The sequence below is a fragment of the Nannospalax galili genome, unplaced genomic scaffold, assembly GCF_000622305.1.
Source record: "Nannospalax galili isolate Female #2095 unplaced genomic scaffold, S.galili_v1.0 scaffold171, whole genome shotgun sequence".
Classification (NCBI taxonomy): Eukaryota; Metazoa; Chordata; class Mammalia; order Rodentia; family Spalacidae; genus Nannospalax; species Nannospalax galili.
The window spans coordinates 1949390-1973211 of record NW_008329362.1 but is presented as its reverse complement, the minus strand read 5'-3'; the positions used below and the strand labels follow the sequence as shown (position 1 = coordinate 1973211).

The 23822-nt window shown below is 36.6% G+C and overlaps 1 protein-coding gene across 2 annotated transcripts in view; it reads right to left on the bottom strand.

Moving 5' to 3' along the window:
* The window catches only part of Asz1 (ankyrin repeat, SAM and basic leucine zipper domain containing 1), a 66691-nt gene that overhangs the window by 10407 nt on the left and 32462 nt on the right, over window positions 1-23822 (bottom strand). The window contains exons 5-10 of one of the 2 annotated variants that reach the window (XM_029565508.1): window positions 6781-6829; window positions 6021-6155; window positions 4421-4545; window positions 3065-3140; window positions 2080-2136; window positions 1008-1117 (exon numbers count right to left, since the gene is read on the bottom strand). In XM_029565508.1, the coding sequence (XP_029421368.1) occupies window positions 1008-1117; window positions 2080-2136; window positions 3065-3140; window positions 4421-4545; window positions 6021-6155; window positions 6781-6829 (552 nt within the window). Of the gene's footprint in view, window positions 1-1007; window positions 1118-2079; window positions 2137-3064; window positions 3141-4420; window positions 4546-6020; window positions 6156-6717; window positions 6830-23822 lie in introns of both variants that reach the window. The other variant, XM_008837226.2, reaches the window with a different exon arrangement.

Here is a 23822-nt window from a genome sequence, read left to right as displayed (position 1 = left end):
GTATGTGGAGGCCAGAGGCTAACACTGGGCACTGTTCCTCAGATACCACTTACCTTTTTTTTTTTTTTTAAAGATAAAGTTTCTCACTAGTGGGGACTCACTGAGCAGATTAGGCCAGATGGCTAGAGTTCCAGGGATCTGCCTCTACCTCCCCAGTGCTGAACTGCAAGTGTGTACCACTATGCCCAGCTTTTTACCTGGCTTCTGGGGAATGGACTCAGGTCCTCATGCTTGAATAACAAACTCTCTACCAACTGGGCTGTCTTCCTAGCTCTGTACTTTTCAATTTGACATTGAAAATAATTTAAGGAAAGAATTATACTAGGAACAATGTAGTATCTAAAGCACGATGCAATGAAAAAGGCACAAATGTGTTTATGTGAGTTAACAAGATGCACTGTTTTGCTTTTTTTGCAAAATAATTTTATGAAAATTAACTTTATAGAGCTGGAGAGATGACTCAGGGGTTAAGAGCACTGGCTGCTCTTGCAGAGGACCTGGGTTCCATTCCCAGCACCCTCATGGCAGCTAAGTCACCTTTAACTTCATTTCCAGAGGAATCTGATGCCCTCTTCTGACCTCCGTGGGTATTGCATGACATGGGTGCACTCACACATGCAGGCAATACACTCATTCACATAAAATAAAAATATTTAAAATATTTTTGTTTGTTTGTTTTTGGTCCTTTTGAGATAGGGCCTTCTATATCTCCAGCTGTCCTGGAGCTCACTATGTAGACCAGGTTGGCCTCAAACTCACAGAGATCTGCCTGCCTCTGCCTTCTGAGTGCTGGGATTAAAGGCATGTGCCACCACATCTGGCAAAATATTTAAAATATTTTTACAAAAAGAAAATCAACCTTATATAGTGTATCTATTTTTGATCACTGTGCATTTCAAAACCTATTTCCTTGGGGGAAATGGTGGCATTAAATCAAATTACCCAGACATTAAACTAAAACAGAATGCTTGGTTCTAAATAATATTAATATAAACTGATAATTTTACCTGATTTCCAGCTTTGCCACTTCAGGTAGTTTCCCAAAATTTATCTCTTCAACTTCCAGTTCTTTAAGAGCAGCCAGAATTTTCTGCTGGTCTTTACTGGTAATTCCATTCTAAGTAGATATATTTTAAAGGTACAGTAACATGGCTAAAATGAATACTTTCTTTTTTTTTGGTAGATGAATATTCAAAACTACTTACCTTATTTTCTAGATTAATTTGCTTACTGGAAATAGATAAATATTGGAAAATACCAAATATACTTGACATACATGGTTTTATTATAGTACTATCAACTTAGTGATGTTACTAAATTATGGTGCACAGTTAAATTCAGTAATTTTTCTGTAATACATAGTGACAACTGTCATGGACTGTAAAGTGATATTATGAGATTTTAATATGTAAGCATTCAAAAATATGCAACAAAAGTTTTTCTTCCAAAATATTATTTAAGGTGTTAACAGCGATAAGTATGAATTAAATTCTCTTTTCATCTGCATTCTACCTTTAATGTTAAACTAAATTTTCTACCCTTGATTTAGTTAAGTAGTATGCTTATTTTGATTTTTCAGTGGTACCAAAGATTTCAAGTTCCCAATATGCAAGACCATTACTATTAAATATCATGTCTATCAAAGTATCTCTAGTACTTTCTACAACTATTTTTGAACTGTCAATAATAATACACAGCAAAATAGTTGGTCCTGATTGTTCTGAGAATTCACTCAAAATCATATTACTTGGAAAATACATATTTAATCCTACACTAAAAACACCTCTTTGATTTCTAAGTAGCCTGCTTTACAAACCTGCTTCCCATCTGCAGATGAAGCAGCAGTGTGACTGAGATCTCTATGGATCCCCCCAGTTCCAAGGCTTTAAATGCTCTGCAAGTGACTTACTACAGTAAGATTTTAGACATGATCATCCATTGTCTCTAGTAAAGAACCTCGTAAAACATCAGTCTACATATCCCTAGGATTTAGATAAAAATAAAAGAGTCTGCAACTTAAACATCAAAAATATTGAAGAATATACTGGAGCTTTAAAAAGTGATGCAAACGATACTAACCTTTGTAAGTTCATCTTTTTTCATGGTCAAAAGGTGTCTTAAAGTTATATCCCTTTCCTGCACAAAAGGCAAAATCCCCCATCACTTTTCAGTATAAAGAGTACAAAGGAAAGCAGGTAAAGTTCCTCGGGGTAATCACTTATCTGCTTCACTCTTAGACAACTTCCAGTGTTCTGGAGAGTATGCAGATATGGAACTACACCATTGGCTACATAATATATGTTCACTTTAAAAACTATCTAGTTTTCTAGACTCAAGAAAATGACTATAGCTTACATCTGTTTATAAAAAGAAAAGCAATTCTAAAAAAATTGACAGAAAATGTATTTTAAGTTCTGACTGTATCAAATTATCCTATCAATAACATGAGCTTTTACTCAAGACTGTCTGATAGGAAGTTTCAGCATTAAACAATGAATTCAAATCTGAAATTCCTGAACCAACGTTCATATTCCTAAGAGAATCTGTCATAAAGAGTGCTTTACTTCATCAGTGTCCCTATCTATCTGATAACAACTCAAATCCCACAATATATGCTTAAAGCATCTAGACAGTCCCTGGTGTATGAGCTGACTTAACCTTCATGACAAAGTGTATCTGTCCTTATGGGAATAAAAGATATTTAAGGCTCATATTCCAGTTAATAATCAGAGTATGTAACCAGGTCTGTCTGTTTCAAAGTTGTGCTTCTACTATTCCACACAAGAACAGCAACCCAAAACCACAGGGCTTACATGTATACAAATGCACCGGATTAAAGTTGTAAAATCAAGTCAGATTACAATATATAAATTACCAGATTAATAAATTCTGGAAGTGCTGATTATAAATTTAAAATAGAGTAGGTGGCAAATTATGGAGAAAGGAATGGTACTAATTCACAGGCATGCTTATGGACTAATAATGGATTCTTTTCTCAACAACATGTTATGCTAAATAAGCATACACATGCATGTGACTCACTGTGATTTGTATGAAGTCTTACCTTTAATAACTCTGTCATATGTTCAAGTCCAAGACCATGTAAAAATATTTCCAGATCTCCAAATGCTGTGTATGGACTATAACATATTAGAGCAGTGTCAGTTTTAGCATAGACTATATTCACACAAATAATACACAAGCATTTGTATTTCACATAGAGCATGTGTAAGAAGGAATCCATGTAGAATTCCATATTTGTAAGTTTACACAGCACACCTAAAATGCTGTAAATCAGAAGAGTAGGCAAGGTTATCTCTCTCTTCTCTCCCTGCTCTCAGTCCTCCATTTCCCCTTCTCCCTCTCTCCTTAAGCTGAAGATTAAATCTAAGGTTTCATGAAGCATTTGTATTTCACATAGAGCATGTGTAAGAAGGAATCCATGTAGAATTCCATATTTGTAAGTTTACACAGCACACCTAAAATGCTGTAAATCAGAAGAGTAGGCAAGGTTATCTCTCTCTTCTCTCCCTGCTCTCAGTCCTCCATTTCCCCTTCTCCCTCTCTCCTTAAGCTGAAGATTAAATCTAAGGTTTCATGTCCACTAAGTACTAAAGTACACTCCCAACCCAAAGCAAAGTTTCCTGAGCAAAGACTAAAGAGAAAATGGTGATGGGAAAATCTAGTTTATCTTTCTTAAGATTGAAAAAAATTCATTAATATGTATTCCATGTGAAATCTTGCAAATAAAAATGTCTTTAGATGAAAAAAATAAATTATAAATAACAATTTTAAATGCAGTGACTAGAGATTGGTTTGCTGAACAACAGTGTTCAGGAATCTGTTCTTTTAAATTTTAGCATATAAATCATAGATGGGCTAAAAGTAATTAGAAAATAAGACACAGTACAGTTTTAATACTAACAAAGATTTTGAATCCCTTAAAATAAAATTTGTGGGACTGGAGAGATAGCTTAGCGGTCAAGAGCACTGGCTCCTCTTGTGGAAGACCCAGGTTCGATGCCTAGCTCCTATGGTGCCTAACAACTGTCCATAACTCCAGTTCCAGGGAATGCAATGCCTTCTTCTGCCCTCTGTGGGCATTGCATGACATGGGTGCACTTACACACATAGGCAATACATTCTTCATACACATAAAATAAATAAATAAAAATAAAATTTGTATTTTATTAAAATGTATATTTAAAGTTACTTAGAGGATAAAGAATTAATGAAATAACTAAATAAATTTCTTCTAAAAGTCTGGAGAACAAAGCATCTGAAATCCAGACATTTCTAAGTGACATTAAAAAATGCTTGTAAAAATTTAAAATACTATATAGCTTACATAACTTGCCAAATTTACTACAAGTAATAAAATATGCATTTATAGGCATTTTGTTGAGTTAAAATATGTTACCTAAACATGTGATGTTTTTCTTTATCAGAATCTGTTGCCAATAGCTTACAAATAGTCTCTTCTTTGGTTAACTGCTGAAGTTTTCCTTCCAATGGATTTAGCGTCAAAGAAAGAAAGTTGAAGATCTGAAAAAAGTTCCAAGTCATTCAAATATAGTCAACATGATTATACACTATCCATTCATCAAAAAGAAATTAAATATACATCTTATACTCTAGAAGGGAAATTTTAGCAAAGTGAGAGAGACAGATTTTACTACTTACTATCCTGAGCAAAACTTTTATAAAATCAAGTAAGTGCTTCCTTAATCTAAAGTAATAATAACAACAATAATAATAAAAGTACATAAATTCAGAATTACAAAAATTAAAGATAGTGGTTAATATTTTCAATTGGATATGAAACATTTTAAACAAATTATCCAGAAAGATTAAATACTAATGTGGTACTTTAAGTCCATGGCTAAGCAGGGAAAAGTAGTCAGTATGACTATATATACACAAATTCTAACAGTGTACCGCAAAGCAATGTGGCCAAACCCTTAGTTTTATAATCTAACTGCTTAGGAAGTCAAGGCTGTCAAGTGAATCAGACATAGTAAAAACATCAAATCTCATTTTGATAAATTATTTATGACTCAAATGACTTTGATGTTCAAAATATTTTATTATGCTGTTACATGCCACTCTGTACAACTTCATACTGCAAGTTAATTTTAAATTTTCAAAATTTTAAAGCTTAGATGAAAATTTGTAAGCTTTTTTGAAGTTTTATACAATTTTAGTCATTAGCATCTACTCTAAATTTGAAAATGTATATTTTTATTTGGAAAATAATAGACATGTCTCCCAGATTGCTCAAAAAAACCAGAGGAAGTTACTTTACATTTAGTGAAAGTAACACAGTCTGATGAACCTTTGCACTTTACATGCCTTAAAAATTCAGAAACCCAGTGATATTAATTCTTGAACCTAATAACTTACACTTATAATTGTATTGTATTTGATCACTGCTTAGAAATTACAGATCTTTGGCTAAAGTTTTGATATTCAAGTCACAGATTTGTATCAATAATAATTTAGTATGTGGAAAATATTTATTATTGAATTTAAAATAGGAATGAGAGCCAACTATATACTAAAGTATGCCATAATTTTTCTGCAAACCTGGTCATACCTACAGAAATAAAGGTCACTAAAAGGACTTAAAATTTTAAGTGTCTATTATCTGTTAACTAAAATCACAAAGCAGTTCTCCATGTTGAATCTTAATATTTTGCTAGCTTTCTCAGTACATGTTAACTTTAAAAAATGTGCATCAATTTGAAACGTTTAAATCACCAATTGTACTGCTACCTCTAGGGACAGAATAAGATTTTACAATATTCTAATTAAATTTGAATTATTCTAGTATCAGTGCTCTGATTAAAATATGAATATTTTAGCAAAATGAAAATTTTATTACCTGCTTGGAGAAAAACATCTACTTAAACATTTAATAATCGCTCAAAATACTATTACATTTATAAACTGTAACAAAATGGAAAAATTCTACACAACAATATGACCATGACACAGAAAGTTAATGTGTAGATGAATACCTCAAGATGTTTATTTCTTTTTGCAATCTCACTTGGTGTCCTTCCATCTTTAGTCTGTAGCATTTTATTAGCTCCAAGTTCAAGCAACTTCAGAATTACATTTTTATGACCCTGACGTGCTGCCCACGTTAAGGCCTATAAGTGAGGGGAGGGGGAGAAGACTGTTTAGGAGTGTATGTGAGATAGATAAGAAATGTTTCACCAATATTTATGGCACAGTAAAAAGGAGAACACAGTTAATTGATAGAATGATGCAATCTCTTCATTGCACAATATAATGTAAACATATTTCCACAGTTGTAATTACAAAGACAACTGCAGTGTTCTCATTTTACAGAACCAGCGTTTTCCACAGTTAAATAATGCTGTGGAAAATGCTTTATCTGCCACTTACAGATGTTTTCTATGCATGAATCCTTGTGCGTTTTCTAGAGCCCAGGTCTTGCTGTGCATTACAGCCACTTGTCAAGATCAAGGACTCAAAGAATCAAATAATTCATTTTTGCTCTTTGAGTTGTTGCTGTCAAGAGTTTGCAACAAACAGTGTTTATATTCCAACCCTTCTGTAACTTCTGTTCTTAAAAGCCATTGATAATAAACATCAATCAAACAAAAATAGCTACCATGTAGATGACTGGTAAGAGCAATGCATCAATATCTTAGAAATAGGAATCAACACTGTAAATGTGTTTCTCACAGTATAACCATTCTCATCCTGGGCATTAACTTCTGCTCCATGGGCAACAAGCAGAGCAACAACCTGAGTGTGACCATCCCGGGCAGCATACATGATTGGAGTCATAAGTCTCCTAGGGAAGATGAACGAAGAGACACGTGTTAACGTAGCCATTAGCAGCTACTCAATTTCATGAACTTAAGCACACACAGTACCATTAATGTTCTGAAAGAAAAGTGAAGGAAAGAAAAGCTCTTAACATGTGAAGTGATTTTTTAAAAGCCATCTAGCAAATAAGTGTAAAAATATTGAATGCTTACAAGATATCCTCTAGCGGAGAAATGTAGGTGAATATTTAAATAAGTCCTGCTTTCTAATATGCTTAACTAATAATTTACATATTCCTCTAGAAGATGATCAGAGGACCCCAGTCTACTTATGACAGGAATACAGTGGAAAATGATACAAACTAGGCTGGTCTCACTGGATGTCCTCATTTTAATTTTAATAAAACCATTACATTTTATTTAGCAGATTACTTAAATAAAAATGTAAGGGGCTGGAGAGATGGTTCAGTGGTTAAGAGCACTGACTGGTCTTGGAGAGGACTTGGGTTTGATTCCCAGCACCCACATGGTGGCTAACAACCATCCATAACTCCAGTTCTAGGGGATCTGATGCCTTTTCCTGATCTCTCTGGGCATTGCATGACATGGCTGCACTTACATACACGCAGGCAATATACTCACATAAAATAAAAAGTTAAATATTAAAAAATAAAAATATAGCTGGGCGTGGTGGTGCACGCCTTTAATCCCAGCACTTGGGAGGCAGAGGCAGGTGGATCTTTGTGAGTTAGAAGCTAGCTTGGTCTACACAGTGAGTTCCAGGACAGCTGGGGCTACAAGGAGATCCTGCCTCAAAAAAGACAACATATATATATATATATAAATTAAAATTTTCTCCTGTTTATTAATCGATTCAAATATCAACCTAGCTTAGTTTAAGGTAAAAAGAATTTTACTCTGAGCTAGGACTTAATCCTAATCAAGAAAGAGATCAATCTGTCTAATATTTCTTGAGAGTATTTTCTGGGAGAGATTAATGGTTTCTCTCTAACTTATCGCATCCCCAAATTAGAGACTCAGTCCCTCGGCTCCAGAAGTTAGTCAGTTTTTGGGCCTATTCTAAAGGAGTCTAGAATCATCCTATCAGTTCTATGTGGGCTGAAGTTAACATATGATCTGTTTTAAGGGAGGTCTGACATTCTGGGCCCAATATTTGAGTCATCCACAGTATCTGATATTCTCTTCAGAGAAGAATATCAAATTAAAGGATTTAAGAATTCTACATTTTGGGACATTGGAGTAGGCAAGAGCTTTCTGAATAGAACATCAACAGTAAAGGAACTAGCCTCCAGTACCAACAGATGAGATTACATGAAATTAGGCAGTTTTTGCATAGCAAAGTAAAACTATCAGCAGAGCACAGACAGCCCACAGAATGGGAGAAAATATTTACCAGCTATATATAAGACAAGGGCTAATATTCAGAATTTGTAAGAACTGCCAAAATTAAATAACAAGGAAATAAAACATTTTGATATCTAAGGAAGTTCATGTTTACCATTCACATTACTTACACAACCAAGAGTGTCTCTCTGAGGTTTTTTTTAGCATAAGGTAGATCCTGAATCTGATTCCTTCACAGCAATGTCTTTATCAAAAACAACTGACACTTTTATTCATATCTTCTATTTCCTAACATATTACATATTATAATTGGTTGTTTTATTTGAAATTATAAATTTGTATAAATTTGATACAGAAGATGCAAAACAATCCCTCTTTTATCTCTAATGTCTCCAACATAGTGGCTTTATTAAGAGGGACAATCTAACATGGTGGAAACTATTTTCTGGAGCACTTTGGCAAATACAAAAATACATACAATAAAAAAGTTATGTCAACTAATTATTCAAATTCTCTCCTACATCTAAATTAGATCTCTTTGTGTGTCTCTTCAACTCCACTGCTCCCCACAAAAGCCTACATTGCTTTTATCTATATTTCCTACTTCATGAAGTCACCAAAAACACTTTACTCAGGGTTGATGCTAGACACTGTTAAGAACTTGCCTATCACAATTCATTGGCAGGTCCCACTGACTCTACTGTCAACATATTTAACAGTGAGTGCTGCTCATCACTCTGTTGTTACTGTAGAAGTCTTAGTTGTATAGTCTTTCCCTGGTCTATATTACTGCAGTGAGTGTTCTTCCTATTTCTACTCTTAGCCACTTACAGCTTTTTTTATTTTTTATTTTATGTTTGTGTTTTCCCGGGCATGCAGTGCCTACAGAGGTCAGAAGGGGGAGCCAGATCCCCTGGAACGGGAGTTAACACTTACATACTATGTGGGTGATAGGAACCCAGGTCCTCTGCAAGATAATTTAGTGCTCTTAACCACTGAGCCATCTCTCCAGTCCAGCCACTTATACCTTATTCTCTGTAAAGATGCCAAGTTGTTCCCCTTTCAGGGAAATAATATGCTAGTTTCTGACTTTTGAGAAAAGGTGAATTTATTGAACAAAACATAATACAGCTAACCTAAAACATACATTATTTGCATCTGTGCATATGTGAATGTGTGCACCACAAGTGAGTGTGAAAGTCTTGGGTGTTGTTCCTCAGGTGCCATTCACCGTTACCTGGGCATCACCAAGTACATGAGACTGGTTGGCCAGTGGATCTGCCAGTCTCTGACTCCCCAGTGCTGGCATTACAAATGTGTGCCATAATGTTTGGGTTTTTCTTTTCATGGATGATAGGGCTCAAACTCATGTCCTCATGCTTATGTAGCAAACACTTCACCAACTGAGTTATCACCAGATATTGGCTTCTATCCAAGTGATACCACCAACGACATAAATAAAACATTTTGAAAGGAGAGAATTCTTATAGTAGCATTATACCTACACACAGTTGCAATACCTGTCATTTCCTATGTTACAGTTTAATGAAATAGTAATCTTATTATCCTCCAGGGAAGCTGTAAAATTTCATATTAACTGACCTATTCAAGTGATATGGTAACTATTTGTGATACTGATATTATTTTAATTTTAATTTCCATTCTATTTTATTCCAAAGATGCAATGTAGGAATTCTTTACTTCTTGGGGCTGGAGAGATGGTTCAGTGGTTAAGAGCACTGGCTGCTTTTGCAGAGGATCTGAGTTCAGTTTCTCACACTCACAGGGAGGCTAACAACTGTCTGTAACTTCAGTTCCAGGGGATTCTACATTCTCTTCTGACCTTCCCAGTTCACTTACATACAAGTAGGTAAAACATTCATACACATAAAATAAAAATAAATGTAAAAATAGTACTTCTTTATCCTTCCTTAAAATTCAGTACAATCTGGTTCTGCTTGCTCCCAACATGTAATTGCTTTAGCCCAAGTTCAGTTACAGGGACTCACTCTCTTTTTCTAGTACTTAAAATCATGTTCGACTCAGCTCATCCCTTCTCTCTGTATTTGACTTTCTCCCCTCAGCTTCCTCTCATCCCTGAAACTATAGCTTCTTGCATTTTGTTGGCAGTTTAACATTTACCATGATTTCACCTATACTGTGTCCAGAATTCTTATGATTCACATTTTCTTTCCTAGACAACTAATATTCATTACACCCCATATATTAAGGTTCTTAACTCTTAACTTCCTCTTGTTTTATTTCTCCCTTTTAATGATATCTCTGTTTCAGTTTATATTTTGTTTGTTTGCTCTTAAGTATTTTCCTTAGATGATATACTGGGTGTACTTTCTGAATGCTTGCATTTCTTTGAATACTTTTCTTTCACACTGATAGGCAAATGATAGCTTGGCTAAGAGTAAGCTTTGTAAGTTGGAGGCCTTCCTCTCAAGACTTGGATGCAATTCTATTCTTTTTTGGTTTCAATTGTTGCACATGAAAAGTCTGATGCTACTCTGATTTTCTTTTCTAATTGACAAATAACTATAAATATTTAAAGTGATGTTTTAATGTTTATATTATGGAATGACTAAACTGAGTTAATTAACCAATGTACTACCTACTTATTTGGTTGTGGTAAAAATATTTAAAATCTACTTGGTTAGCAATTTTGAAGTAATTAGTACATTATTTATTATAACCACCATCCATTCCATGCAATCATATGCTTATTTTTTTGTTGTTGTTACAAACTTACTTTTGGCTGGATGCGGTAGTTCATGCCTTTAGTTTCAGCACGTAGGAGGCAGAGGCAGGCCAATCTCTGTGATTTTGAGGCCAGCCTGGTTTACAAAACAAGTTTCAGGCCAGCCAGGGCTACATAGTGAGACCCTGTCTCAAAAAATCCAAACCCAAAACAAAACAACAACAATTAAAAGACAAAACAAAAACTCTTTAGTTTTGCCTGGGAATGTATACAAATGTCCTCTTTGTCAGAAGGGCAGGGGGTGCATCTCAGTGGTAAGCTGCTTGCCTAACTTACACAGGACTCTGGGTTTGGCCCCTACCACTACAAAGAAAAAGACCAAATTTCTTCTTTGTTCTTAGAATTCACACATTCCAGTTGAGTTGCGCATAGGTGGTTTTTTCTCTCTCAGAAGTCTACACTATAACTCAGAAACCACTTCAATATGCAGTTGCTATAGAATTTTTCATTTGAATTATTTTTTTCCCTAGCATGTGGTTATTGCTAATGTGCCATTTGTTCCTTTTTCTTCCATGTATTTTGAATTTAGACGTCATATGTTCTCAGGTTCCCAGAATTATTTTTCATGCTGTATTTAGATCTCCTTATGTAATCTTAATTTTTAAAGCAGTTTTAAAATCATTCTCCTTTAGCAATTTTGTACTAAGAAAACTTTGTCAATACTTTTCCCTGGATGTTTGGAATTTTAAAAAATTATTTTTTTTGTCTTTTGGATTTAAATCTAGTTGTTAAATAGTTTTATTGCAGAAATAGTGTAGATTTTTCAAAATCAAGTATCTTTTGCAGCGGATTTACATAAAATTTGATGGTAGGCACTGGGTCCCTCTAGTGGTCAGCATGGGAAGGGAACTATTCTGAATTTAATGGATGAGGACAAGACAATGTAGCCTGCAATACATGGGCCAATTTCACTCAAAACGTCAGTAGCACCCCTGCTGAAGAAGGTAGCTACAAGTTAATGACACTATTGACATAGCATTCTGCCTACAGAATACTAAATATATAACTTCAGATTCAAAATTTATTTCTCAGACCTTTTCTCAGTCTTTTCCATATATACTTATTATGTCATCAAATATAGACAATCATTTCTATGTAGGAAGTGTTTTGAGAGGAAGACTGTTTCCTTAATAAGTTTTATGATTTTTGCTTTATGATACTCTGAAATTTAGTATGATGTTTTCTAGTTTAAGTTTTAATTAAAATGTGTATGCTATTAGTTTACTTTTCTTGCTGTTGGGATGAAACACCTGACTAAAGCAATTTAAGGAAGGTAGGGTATATTTTGGCGTACAGTTCAAGGGTACAGTCCATCATGGAGCTGAAGTCATGGTGGCAGGAGCTTGAGGGAGCTGATCGCACCGCATCCACGACCAGGAAGCAGAGAAAGCAGAACGCTGCTGCTTAGCTCACTTTGCCCTTCTTATTCGGTCCTGGAAACCCAGCCCCTGGAATGGTGCCACCCAGTGAGTGTGGGTACTCCCTGCCTCAGTGAACCCAATCTAGAAACCCCTACACATATGCCAAGATGTTTGTCTCTGGGCAATTAGAGATCTTGTCAAGTTGACAATCAATACTAACCATCATAGCTACATACACTTACCTAGTTATGTAAACGTGTTGTGCACAGAAAGAATCTTTCAACCCTAATGTTTAACATTATCAGTTTGTGAGTACTCCAGCCACTAGTGCTTCAAATCAGTATACCTTCTCTCTCTCTCTCTCTCTCTCTCTCTCTCGCAGTCTTTTTAAATTTTATTTATTATTTTTATGTGTATGTGTATATTGACTGCATGTAGGTAGGTTCACCTGTGTCATGCAATGCCCACAGAGGGCAGAAGAGGTTGTCGGATCCCCTGGGACTGGAGTTATGGACAGTTGCTAGCTGCCATGTGAGTGCTGGGGTTCAAACCCAGGTCTTCTCCAAGAACAGCCAGTATTCTTAACCACTGAGCCATCTCTCCAGCCCCAGTATACCTTCTCTTACTCTATCCTTCTCTAAGTCTTTTGTTTTTCAGTGATGGGGATAGAACCCAGGTCTGCTGAGTGCAAATCTCAGCTTTCTGAAGCTTCTGGCAATGAGCTCCATGTTTCTTTTTGTTGTTGTTGTTTAAATGAACAGAATATTTTTATTGAAGGGTAGCAAAATTAACTTACTCACATTACTCTGAATAGTACACTCAGAAGTGTACAGCAGTTTTCACTCTTCAGTAGACCCTAACCTTTCACCTTGCAAAAAGTCAACTCCAGATGGATCAAAGACCTGAATGTGAAGCCTGACAGTTTGAAACTGTTAGAAGAAAATACTGGCAGTAACCTACAAAATATAGGTGTAGGAAAGGATTTTCTAAATCGGACAGCAGTTGCTCAGGAATTACAGTCAACCATCAACAAGTGGGACCTCATTAAACTAAAAAGCTTTTGTACGTCAAAGGAGACAACCAAGGAAACAAACAGAAAACCCACAGAATGGGAGAAAGTCTTCACCAGTGACACATCTGATAGAGGTTTAACATCCAGAATATATAAAGAACTCAAAAAACAAAGAAGAAAGCAAATGACCCAATTAAAAGATGGGATAAAGATCTAAATAGAGAATTCTCAAAAGAAGAAATAAAGATGGCTAAGAAATATCTTAAAAAATGTTCAACATCCTAGACTGGTGGAACTAACCTTATTGGATGTTTAAGACCCATAGTTTGAGGCCTATACTAATGTGGTCAGACGGACTTAAAGGACAGTTTTTGCCCCTTGTCCTCCAAGGTCGACTAAGTTCCAGGGGACTATGGAACATCTCTCAAAATGTCCTATAACTGTGATGAGTCACCTGTCCTCTTGTTCAGGAAGGCCATGGAGACCCCATGGGATGGACTCAAACCATTGTCCAGTCTACAAAGAGTAGGGTCAGCTCAGAGGAAGTATTTCATTCATGCTTCCAAGTGAAGCCAGACATGGTTGAGCAGGACCTTTGACTTCTATTCACACAGATGGAACTGGTAAAAGAAAGGAGCCAGGAGCTCCTCCCAAGCCCATGTGACCCCTGAGGAAAAGATCTTCAAATGACCTTAAGTGTAAAAATAAATTGATTTATTTGGGCCAACTGTATGGTCTTAAACACCCAAAAGGAAAGTATAACTAAAGAGTAAAGTCATCAACACAAATCATTAAGAGTTCAATGGATTACACTTCCCAGACATTAGGCTTAAGTCTATATAAAAAATTATTTAGAGAATTATTTCTCATTGATGTTTTTGTTCCTAACCAGAAAGTGCTGCTCAGATGTAAGACTTCAGATCTTTGTCTCCAATATTGTTGTGCCCATTAAGGGAGACAACCAGCTATTGTTCTAAAACGATGGATACATTTGTTTTCTCCCCCTACCTAGAAGCCTTTGAGAGGGAACTGACACTGATTCTAAACTCCAACAGCTATCAAAATACCTGAAAGCAAATCCTGAGTCCATCACTCTAGAGACCAGCCTTGGAAGACAAAAGAAAAATGAGGAGGAACCCAATAGAGGGATGCTTTCAGAAGCCCTTGTCAAGAAATTCCAACAGACTTTCATATGAACATTTGAAAACTGCCGTTCTGACTTTTTTCTAGTTCCTGGTCTAGAACTTGTAATACTAATTACTCTTGCCTTTACTTATCCCTCACATCTCCTATTCATGATTGAAAGACTTTCTTTTCCTCCTTCAGACAAGAGTTATGCAATTTGGGAGTCGTTTAGCTAGATCCACTGAAGGGGGTACTCCAATTGCCTTACCCTGTGTCCCAGTTCATCATGGAAGAAGCCAGAGTGGTCTGTGTCCCGATTCCCTACTGGCAGTTTGGGTAACCCCTTCAGGGGATGGTGTAATAAGAATAGGAGACAGGAACTGGCTAGGCAGTTAGGGTAAAAGACCCCAAAGAAAAGTAGCCAGTTTCTTGGCTAAAACTCACAATGTCCTTGGGCCTCTTAGCAACTTACTCCGTTCCAAAGGCCAAAAATGTCAAAAATATTTGGGAGCTTTTATCTAATCCTTAAAAGATTTTAGGGTTACCTCTTCAGAAGAGGGAATGTCAGAGTACCCAAAAGCCCCATAAAAAATCAAAGAAGAAGAAAGAGTACATAAAGTTATCAGAAAAAGTGATGGGGAGATATGGGAGGAGTTGGAGGGGAGGGAGTGGGCATGAATTTGATCAAAACACCTTATATGCATGTATGAAATTCTCAATGAATTATTTACTAAAAAAGTGCTGAACATTGTTAGTTATTAGGGAAATGCAAACTAAAACCACCTTAAGGTTTCACCTGACTCCAGTCAGAATGGCTAGGATCAAGAGAACAAATGATACCAAATTCTGGCGAGGATGTGGAGGAAGGGGAACGCTCATTCATTGTTGGTGGGATTGGAAGCTTGTGCAACCCCTATGCAAAACAGTGTGGAGAACTCTTAAAAAACTAAAAATTAACCTACCACACGACCAGGTTATACCACTCCTTGGCATATACCTAAGGACTCATCCTATTGCAGAGATACTTTACAACCATGTTTGCTGCTGGCCTTTACACAATAGCTAAGAGACAGAAGTAACTTAAGTGCCCCTTGACTGAAGAGTGGTTAACGAAAATGTGGTACATTTATACAATGAAGTTCTATTCAGCAGTAAAGAAAGATATAATAATGGAATTTGCAGGCAAATGGATGGACCTAGAAACTGTTATACTAAGTGAAGTAACATGGATTCAGAAGAACAAGAGATGTGTGCTCTCCCTCATCTGTGGATCCTAGCACCAAATCCTTATAAGTGAGTGCATATCCTGATGCAGCTGCAAGGACCAGGAATATGGAAAGAAAACAGGGAGGTAAAGGGAAAGAAGGACCCTGAGAGAGAGAGAGAGAGAGAAGATTAGTATGATAAAGGTGTTATTAAGGGAGAAATATCTAAAAAGGGGGGAGAAGGGGAGGGGGAAGGAGGACTATACAAAAAACTATGGTAATAACTCCAGATACATAGTTTAAAAAAAAAGCCTTAAGTACAGAAGGAACCCTATGGGGATGGAAGAAAGCCCTTCCAAAATCAATACAGTTGTTAAATGAAAATCCCAGTGCCAGAGGTGGGTTGCCCCCTATGAGCTACTGGCCTGAGGGACAGTAGAGGTCCCCTAAAGAATAAAGGCCATTGCCAATAATGTTGGCTGTACACCAGAAATGGACTGGAAAAACCCTATTGCTAAAGACACTGCATGATGTTAGTATGGGAGAGGGAGAAATCAAGCTTGGACTAAGCTGGAAACTCCCTGCCACTGGAAGGGGGGCTTTCATGGTGCCAAGAGGTGATATGCAGATAACTGGGGGAGAATAGTCCCCTATAATTCTCCTCAATGATGGACCCCATGTGTTGCACTATCAACATACCAAACAAGATGTTCCTGCTGGTGCAAGAGTGGAGTGTCTAGTGTATGTACAACCAGAACATTTTCAATTGGATATAATGCCAGCTCCTAAGGGTGGAACACACGTCTGGTACTGTAGATCTGGTCAACCCCCTGTGGCAGGGGAGAATACACACCCCAGTGGGAAGTCATTGCAATTGCTTTGTTAGATGGAAATGATGCACCTGCTAAAGTACTGACCAAGCATTTGTATTTACACCCATAGTTATTATAGCAATCACTGTTTAGATGTTGTTGCTTCTTGCTGTGTGTTTTTATAGTAGATGAATCCCACTCCAATTGGCCAACAGTCCATGGAAAACAGATTATGCAGAGACCCAAAAGTTCAGTGCCTTGCCACAACAGAAGGAAGATCATCCCACACCTAGTACCCCCCCATGGCTCAAGGACTTTTGCAGAAGAGGTTGGCAGAAAGAATGTAAGAGCCAGAGGAAGGGGTGGGGTGTTAACCGGAAGTGTCCTCCCACCACTAGCCAGCAAGCTATAGTCACATCTCCTTCCCACACTCATCAAAGAGTCAATGGGGAAGTCAGTTACCCCTCCCAGCCAACCAGTCGAGCACAGTTGCATGTGGGGGGAAGGCACAAAGGATATATAAGCTGAAAACACCAAGAGGCACCTCTTTCACAATTTTGTGAATTTTGCGCAGCTGTCTAGAGGTCACAGGATCTGTATTTGAATGTGGACTTTACAGTGCAGTTGTAAATGTGGGGCACACACTCTTCTGTAAATAAACCACTACCCTATGTTCTGTCAAAAAAAAAAAAAGAATGAAAATAAATTTAAAAAAGAGAAAAAAGAAAAAAATCTTCAGGTGGATCAATAGTGACTGTATAATTCAGTTTTGACTTTGAGAATATAACTTACTGCAGAAAATCAGTTAGTAGAGTGCTAACACTAATATTTAAATGAACCGAACTGGATACCAAGAGCAATTTTATTGCCCCAAAATGCTTTTCAGTAACATTTTTGACTAAGTGCTAACTACATGTCAGATAAAGTTCACATGAATAACTTCATAGTTGAGATCTCATTTGTTCTTTATAATGTATCTACAAATTAATATTCAACACATTGAGGTTCATTTTATACTGTTTATCTTTTTGCTATAGTTTTCATTTCTTTTTTAAAAAATATTTTATCTATTATTTTCATTTTATGTGTATGAGTGCATTACCCACATATATGTAAGTACATCTGTGTTGGGCAGTGCCTGTGGAGGTCAGAAGAGGGTGTCAGATTCCCTTGGAACTGGAGTTACAGATGACTGTTAGCCACATGTGGGTGCTGGGAATTGAACCTGGATTCTCTGCAAGAGCAGTCAGTGTTCTTACTGCTGAGCCACCCCTCCAGTCCCTATTTCTATTATCCTTTGTATTGTATTCTAGGTCATTCTCTCACATGTAGCGTCCCATCCACTTATCTGCACTCAGCAGTGACCCATTTGGTATTGTGCAAACATACTTAGTTTTAATATTCAACACGTTTCTTTAATAATTCATAGTACTTGCTTCACAATTCCCAAATCCCTTCCATTCCTCTGAGTAATAAAGTCCTTTTCAGATTCTTCCATTTTTCTTTTTTGAGTCTAAGTACCCTTTGTTGAATCTGCTGTCCATGTTTAATTTTATAGTGCTGAGGTTTTCTGGATTTTAATGATGAATGACCATGTACCCCACCTTCTGGCCTACTGTAATGATCCACTCAAGCACAGAAGACTCCAACTAGCAGTCTTGACCTTGTCTATCAGGAATGCAGGCTTCGTGGTTATTAGGGTTCCTATCTCTTTTTTCTTCTTAGAGTTATGCCTGTTCCAGTCCAGAAGTACTTCCCTTTCTCATTTTAAATTGAACCTTGTTAAAATATTTTAGTGCCCTGATAGCTAAATTTTATGTGGAAGGTCAAGACAACATATTCTAGCATAATATATTGAGGTCATAAAGCAATTTTCCAAAATTCCTGATCTTTTTTTAGTCATATTTTTCTGTTAGATTTTTTTAGACTTGTTCATCAAATTAAAACAATCCCCTTAATCCTTTGAATAAGATATACAATTTTATAAATTAACTTATATAAAATATGTTTTTAAATGCTGCCATCAAAGAAGTGAAATAACTTTTTATTCCATCTTTTTAAATTTTTTCCAATAGAATTTAAACTTTTCTTCACTTAGGTCTTTGATTTTTCTTATACACTTGTCTGTAGACATTTATGATTTTGGTCTCAAGAACAGGATCTATAATATCACTGTAGTCTCAACATGGTCATAAGTACAATGGAAATTACCCAAATTTAGCACATTAGTATTGGAAAAATGATCTCGTTTTATTTTTATTATTTATAATAGTTTCTCAGCTGATTATAAACCCAATATAATCTTAAAATTATAGTTCTATAACCTTTCATAAATAAGAAATGCCTAATAGTTTTATTAGATACTATAAAGTAAAATGGCTTAGGTCAAAGTTCAGAAAACTTTTCCTATAGAAGACAACAGAGTAAATCCTTTAATCTTTGTGAGCACACAGGGGCATGCCACAAACACTCAACTCTGTTATTATAGTGTGAAACTTGCCATAGATAAGACATGAATGAGCACATTTGTGTTCTAAAAAAATTCAGAAGACTGCCAACTTCCAGGTTTGATAATAAGCTGTGAAGCCAGCTAGCTTAGTTCAAATCTAGGCTTTAGCATTTAATGACTGTTTAACAGTCAAATTTCTTAAATTCTCACTGCTTCACTTTGTACTTAAGTTCATAAAATATTGTCTACACTTGTGTGTGTACCTGCTTGTGATACTACCACATTCTGTATATAACGAGATGAGGGTCAGCAAGAATAGTACCAGGCACAAAATTAATGCTGTCATTATTAGCTATTTTAACAGATATATTGCATTTTCTTCTCTTATATAACTGAATCACTTTATAGTTCTCAAACCACCTACAGTTTCTAACAAGTATCCTTATCTTATTTCTGACAGTAATGCAAATGTAGCTAGTATGTCTCCATTATTTGACTAGTTCAGGCTTCAGAAATATGTTTATGAAATTAAAGGTCTATTCATCTAATCAAATTTTAATAAGGTTATCAAATCAGAAGTAGATTTTAATTTTATAAAATGTTTTCAGACATTTATCATAAAGAAAGCTTTCTTTTAAAAAACCCCTTGATCTCTCTCCGACCCACAGGCCTCTCTCTCTGGGCTAAGTCTATCACGCTCTCCGCCTTGACTCCCCCAGCCTCATTCACCCTCCCATCTCCTCCGCTGGTCTCTCCTCCTGGCCTGGGTCCTGTCCCATTCCTTGTCTTGGTGCCCCAGACACCTGGGGAACCACCACTGCTTCCTGATCCTTTGCATCCAGACCAACTCAGTTCCTTCTCGGGTCCCCATGTGCACTCTGGGCCTGCCCGCCCCCACCCCCCAATCTCCCTCTACTTCCCTGGGCCTGTACCACCTCCACCTTCTTTCCTGGATGCTGGGGCTGACCTTTCCTCTTTTGATCTTTTGCATCCAGACCAACCCAGCTCCTCAGTGCAGTCTCCAGGAGCCCTTGGGGCTGCTTCCTGCCCACATCTTCCTTTACATCTCTGGGTGGCACAGCCACCAGCTACCCTAGACCAGCATCCTTCCTGGGCACGAGCTCCCAGGCCAGTCCAACCCCAAAATTCCTGAGGCCAAAATCTTTCCTGGAGGGATCCAGACCTTAGGAGAAAGTTGAGAGCATTTGATCCTCATCTGACTTGGGCCTCTGTGGGAACTCCTGAACACAAAAGCAATCTAGCCACTCCAATATAAAATCAAGAGAAAACTGGAAGCTTAGAGGAACCAGCTTTTCATGTCCAAAAAGTAAACCACAAAGACACATAAAGCACACAAACAGAAGCAGGCCTAAACTTGAAGGCTTGAGTTTCACACAAGAATCAGAAACTACAAAAGAAATTCAATGAAGGTGTAACTATGAATAGAAATAAAAATGACAGGATTCAATACACATCTTTCATTAATAACTTTATTAATGGACTTGGACTGAACTCCCCAGTCAAAAGATACAGACTAGTTGAATGCATTAAGAAACAAAACCCATCTTTTTGTTGTCTGCAAGAAACTCATCTCATTTTCAAGGACAGACACTACCTCAAAATGAAAGGATGGAAAAAAATATACCAAGCAAATGGTACTAAGAAAAAAGCAGACGCAGCAATTCTAATATCTGACAAAACACACTTTAAAACTAAACAGAGGAGATAAAGAAGGCCACTTCATTCTGATCAAAGGAACAATAAACCAAGAAGATATTACAGTCATGAACATATATTCACCAAACTCTGGTGCACCCAACTTCATAAAAAGAATACTACAGGACTTTAAGACCCAGATTAATCCCAACTCATTAATAGTAGGGGTCTTCAATACCCTACTTGTCTCCATTAGATAGGTCAACAGGGCAGAGAGTTAACAGAGAGACATCTGAATTAATACCATATATCCAATGGACTTAACAGACATCTACCGAGTATTCCACCCAGACACCAAAGGACTTACTTTCTACTCAGCACTCCATGGACCCTTCTTCAAAATCGACCATATACTGGGGCACAAAACAAACCTCAACAAATACAAAAAGACTGAAATAATTCCATGCATTCTATCAGACCACAATGCAAAAAAGTTTACAATCAACACCGGAAGAAGCCCTATCACCACATGAACACATGGAGATTAAACAACACACTCCTGAATGAGAAATTGAGAAAGAAATAAAAGTATTCCTGGAGCTAAATGAAAAGGACAATATAACACAACAAAACCTCTGGGACACGCTGAAAGTGGTCCTTAGAGGGAAGTTTAAAACTCTAAGTGCCTTAATCAAAATCAGAAAGAACACAAATAAATGACTTAACGTTGCAACTCAAGACACTTGAAAAGCAACAGCAAATGAAGCCCAAACCCAGCAGACAAGAAGAAATAACAAAATCAGGGCAGAAATTAATGAAATTGAAACAAAGAAAACAATACAAAGAATCAAAAAATCCAAGAGCTGGTTCTTTGAAAAGATAAACTAGATTGACAGACATCCTTACCCCAATTAGCAAAAGAAAGAGAGCATCTCCAAATCAAAAAAATCAGAGATGAAAGGGGAACCATCACAACAGACACCAGAAAGATACAGAACATTATAAGGGAGTACTTTAAAAACCTATATGCTACTAAATTTGAAAACCTAAAAGAAATGGACGGATATCTAAAGGCATGGGAACCACCAAAACTATACCAAGAAGAGATTAACACTTAAACAGACCCATAACACAAAAGAAATTGAAACAGTAATACAAACCCTCCCCACTAAAAAAAAACCCAGGACCAGATGGATTTACAGCAGAATTCTATCAGACATTTAAAGAAGATCTACATCTAATACTACTTAATTTATTCAAAAAGATAGAAATGGAGGGAGAACTTCCAAATTCTTTCTATGAAGCCAGCATCACTCTAATACCAGAGCCAGGTAAAGATATAACCAAAAAAGAAAAATATAGACACACAGCCTTAATGAACATACATTCAAAAATTCTCAAAATTCTCAACAAGATACTTGCAAACCACATACAGAAACACATCAAAAAAACCATCCACTGTGACCAAGTCGGCTTTATCCCAGAGATACAGGGATGGTTCAATATACATAAGCCAATAAACATCATAAATCATATAAATGGGCTCAAAGACAAGAACCACATGGTCATCTCAATAGATGCAGAGAAGGCCTGTGACAAAATTCAACATGCATTTATGCTCAAAGTCCTAGAGAGAATTGGACAGGAGGGAACATACCTCAGCATAATTAGAGCCATATATAACAAAGCACATTGAAATCAGGAACCAGACAAGGCTGTCCACTATCTTCACTTTAACATAGGGCTTGAAACTCTTGCAAGGGCAATAAGAGCGGGAAATTAAAGGAGTAATAATTGGAAAAGAAAAGATCAAATTATCCCTTTTTACAGATGATATAATATTATTACTAAGAGATGCCAAAAATTCCACCAGAAAACTCCTAGAAATTATTAACACGTTCAGTAAAGTGGCAGGTTACAAAATTAACCTACAAAAGTCTGTAGCCTTTCTATATACCAATAACAAGCAATCAGAGAAAAGAGCACTTCACAATAACTGCAATTGAAAAATAAATCTTGGAATAAACCTGACCAAAGACATTAAAGAGCTCTACAGTGAAAATTTTAAATCTTTAAAGAGATTGAGGAAGACATCAGAAGATGGAAGGACCAACTCATGGATTGGAAGAATTAATATTGTGAAAAATGACCATCCTACCAAAAGTCATTTATAGATTCAATGCAATGCCAATCAAAATCCCCTTGACATTTTTCACAGAATTGGAAAAAAATCCTAAGATTCATATAGAATCACAAAAGACCTTGGATAGCCAAAACAAGCCTGAGTACTAAGAGCAATGCCAGGGGGATTACTATACCAGATTTTAAGCTGTATTACAGAGTTATAGTCATAAAAACAACATGGTACTGGCACAAAAACAGACCCATAGATCAATGAAACAAAATTGAAGACCCAAATATGAGCAAAAGCAATTTCAGCCAGCTGATATTTGACAAAGGGGCCAAGAATATTCACTGGAGGAAAGACAGCATGTTCAGCAAATGGTGCTGGCAAAACTGGATCTCCACCTGTAGAAGAATGAAACTAAACCCCTATCTTTCACCCTGCACAAAAAAGTCAATTCCAAATGGCTCAAAGATCTCAATGTAAAACCTGAAACTCTGAAACTATTAGAAGAAAACATTGAGAAAAACCTACAAGATAGAGACATAGGAAAGGATTTTCTAAACTGGACATCAATTGCTCAGGAACCAAGGTCAAGAATCAACAAATGGGACCTCATTAAGCTAAAAAGCTTCTCTACAGCAAAAGAATAAGCCAGGAAGTGAAGGAAGTGAAGAGAAAACCCACAAAGTGGGAGAAAATCTTCACCAGAAACACATCTGACAGAGGTTTAACATCCATATATAAAGAACTCAAAAAACAAAGAATCAAGAAAGGAGTAACCCAATTAAAAGATGGGCTAAGGACCTGAATAGAGAGTTCTCAAAATAAGAAACAAAGATGGCTAAGAAGCACCTTAAAAGGTGTTCAACATCACTAGTAATTAGGGAAATGCAAATTAAAACCACTTTAAGATTTCATCTTACTCCAGTTAGACAGGCTAAGATCAAGAGAACAAATGATACCAAATGTTGGAGAGGATGTGGGAAAATGGAAACACTCATCAACTGCTGGTAGGGCTGAAAACTTGTTCAACCCCTATGGAAAGCAGTGTGGAATACTCTTAAAAAACTACAAATGAACCTACCATTTGATCCAGTTATACCACTCCTTGGCATATACCCAAAGAACTCATCCTATTG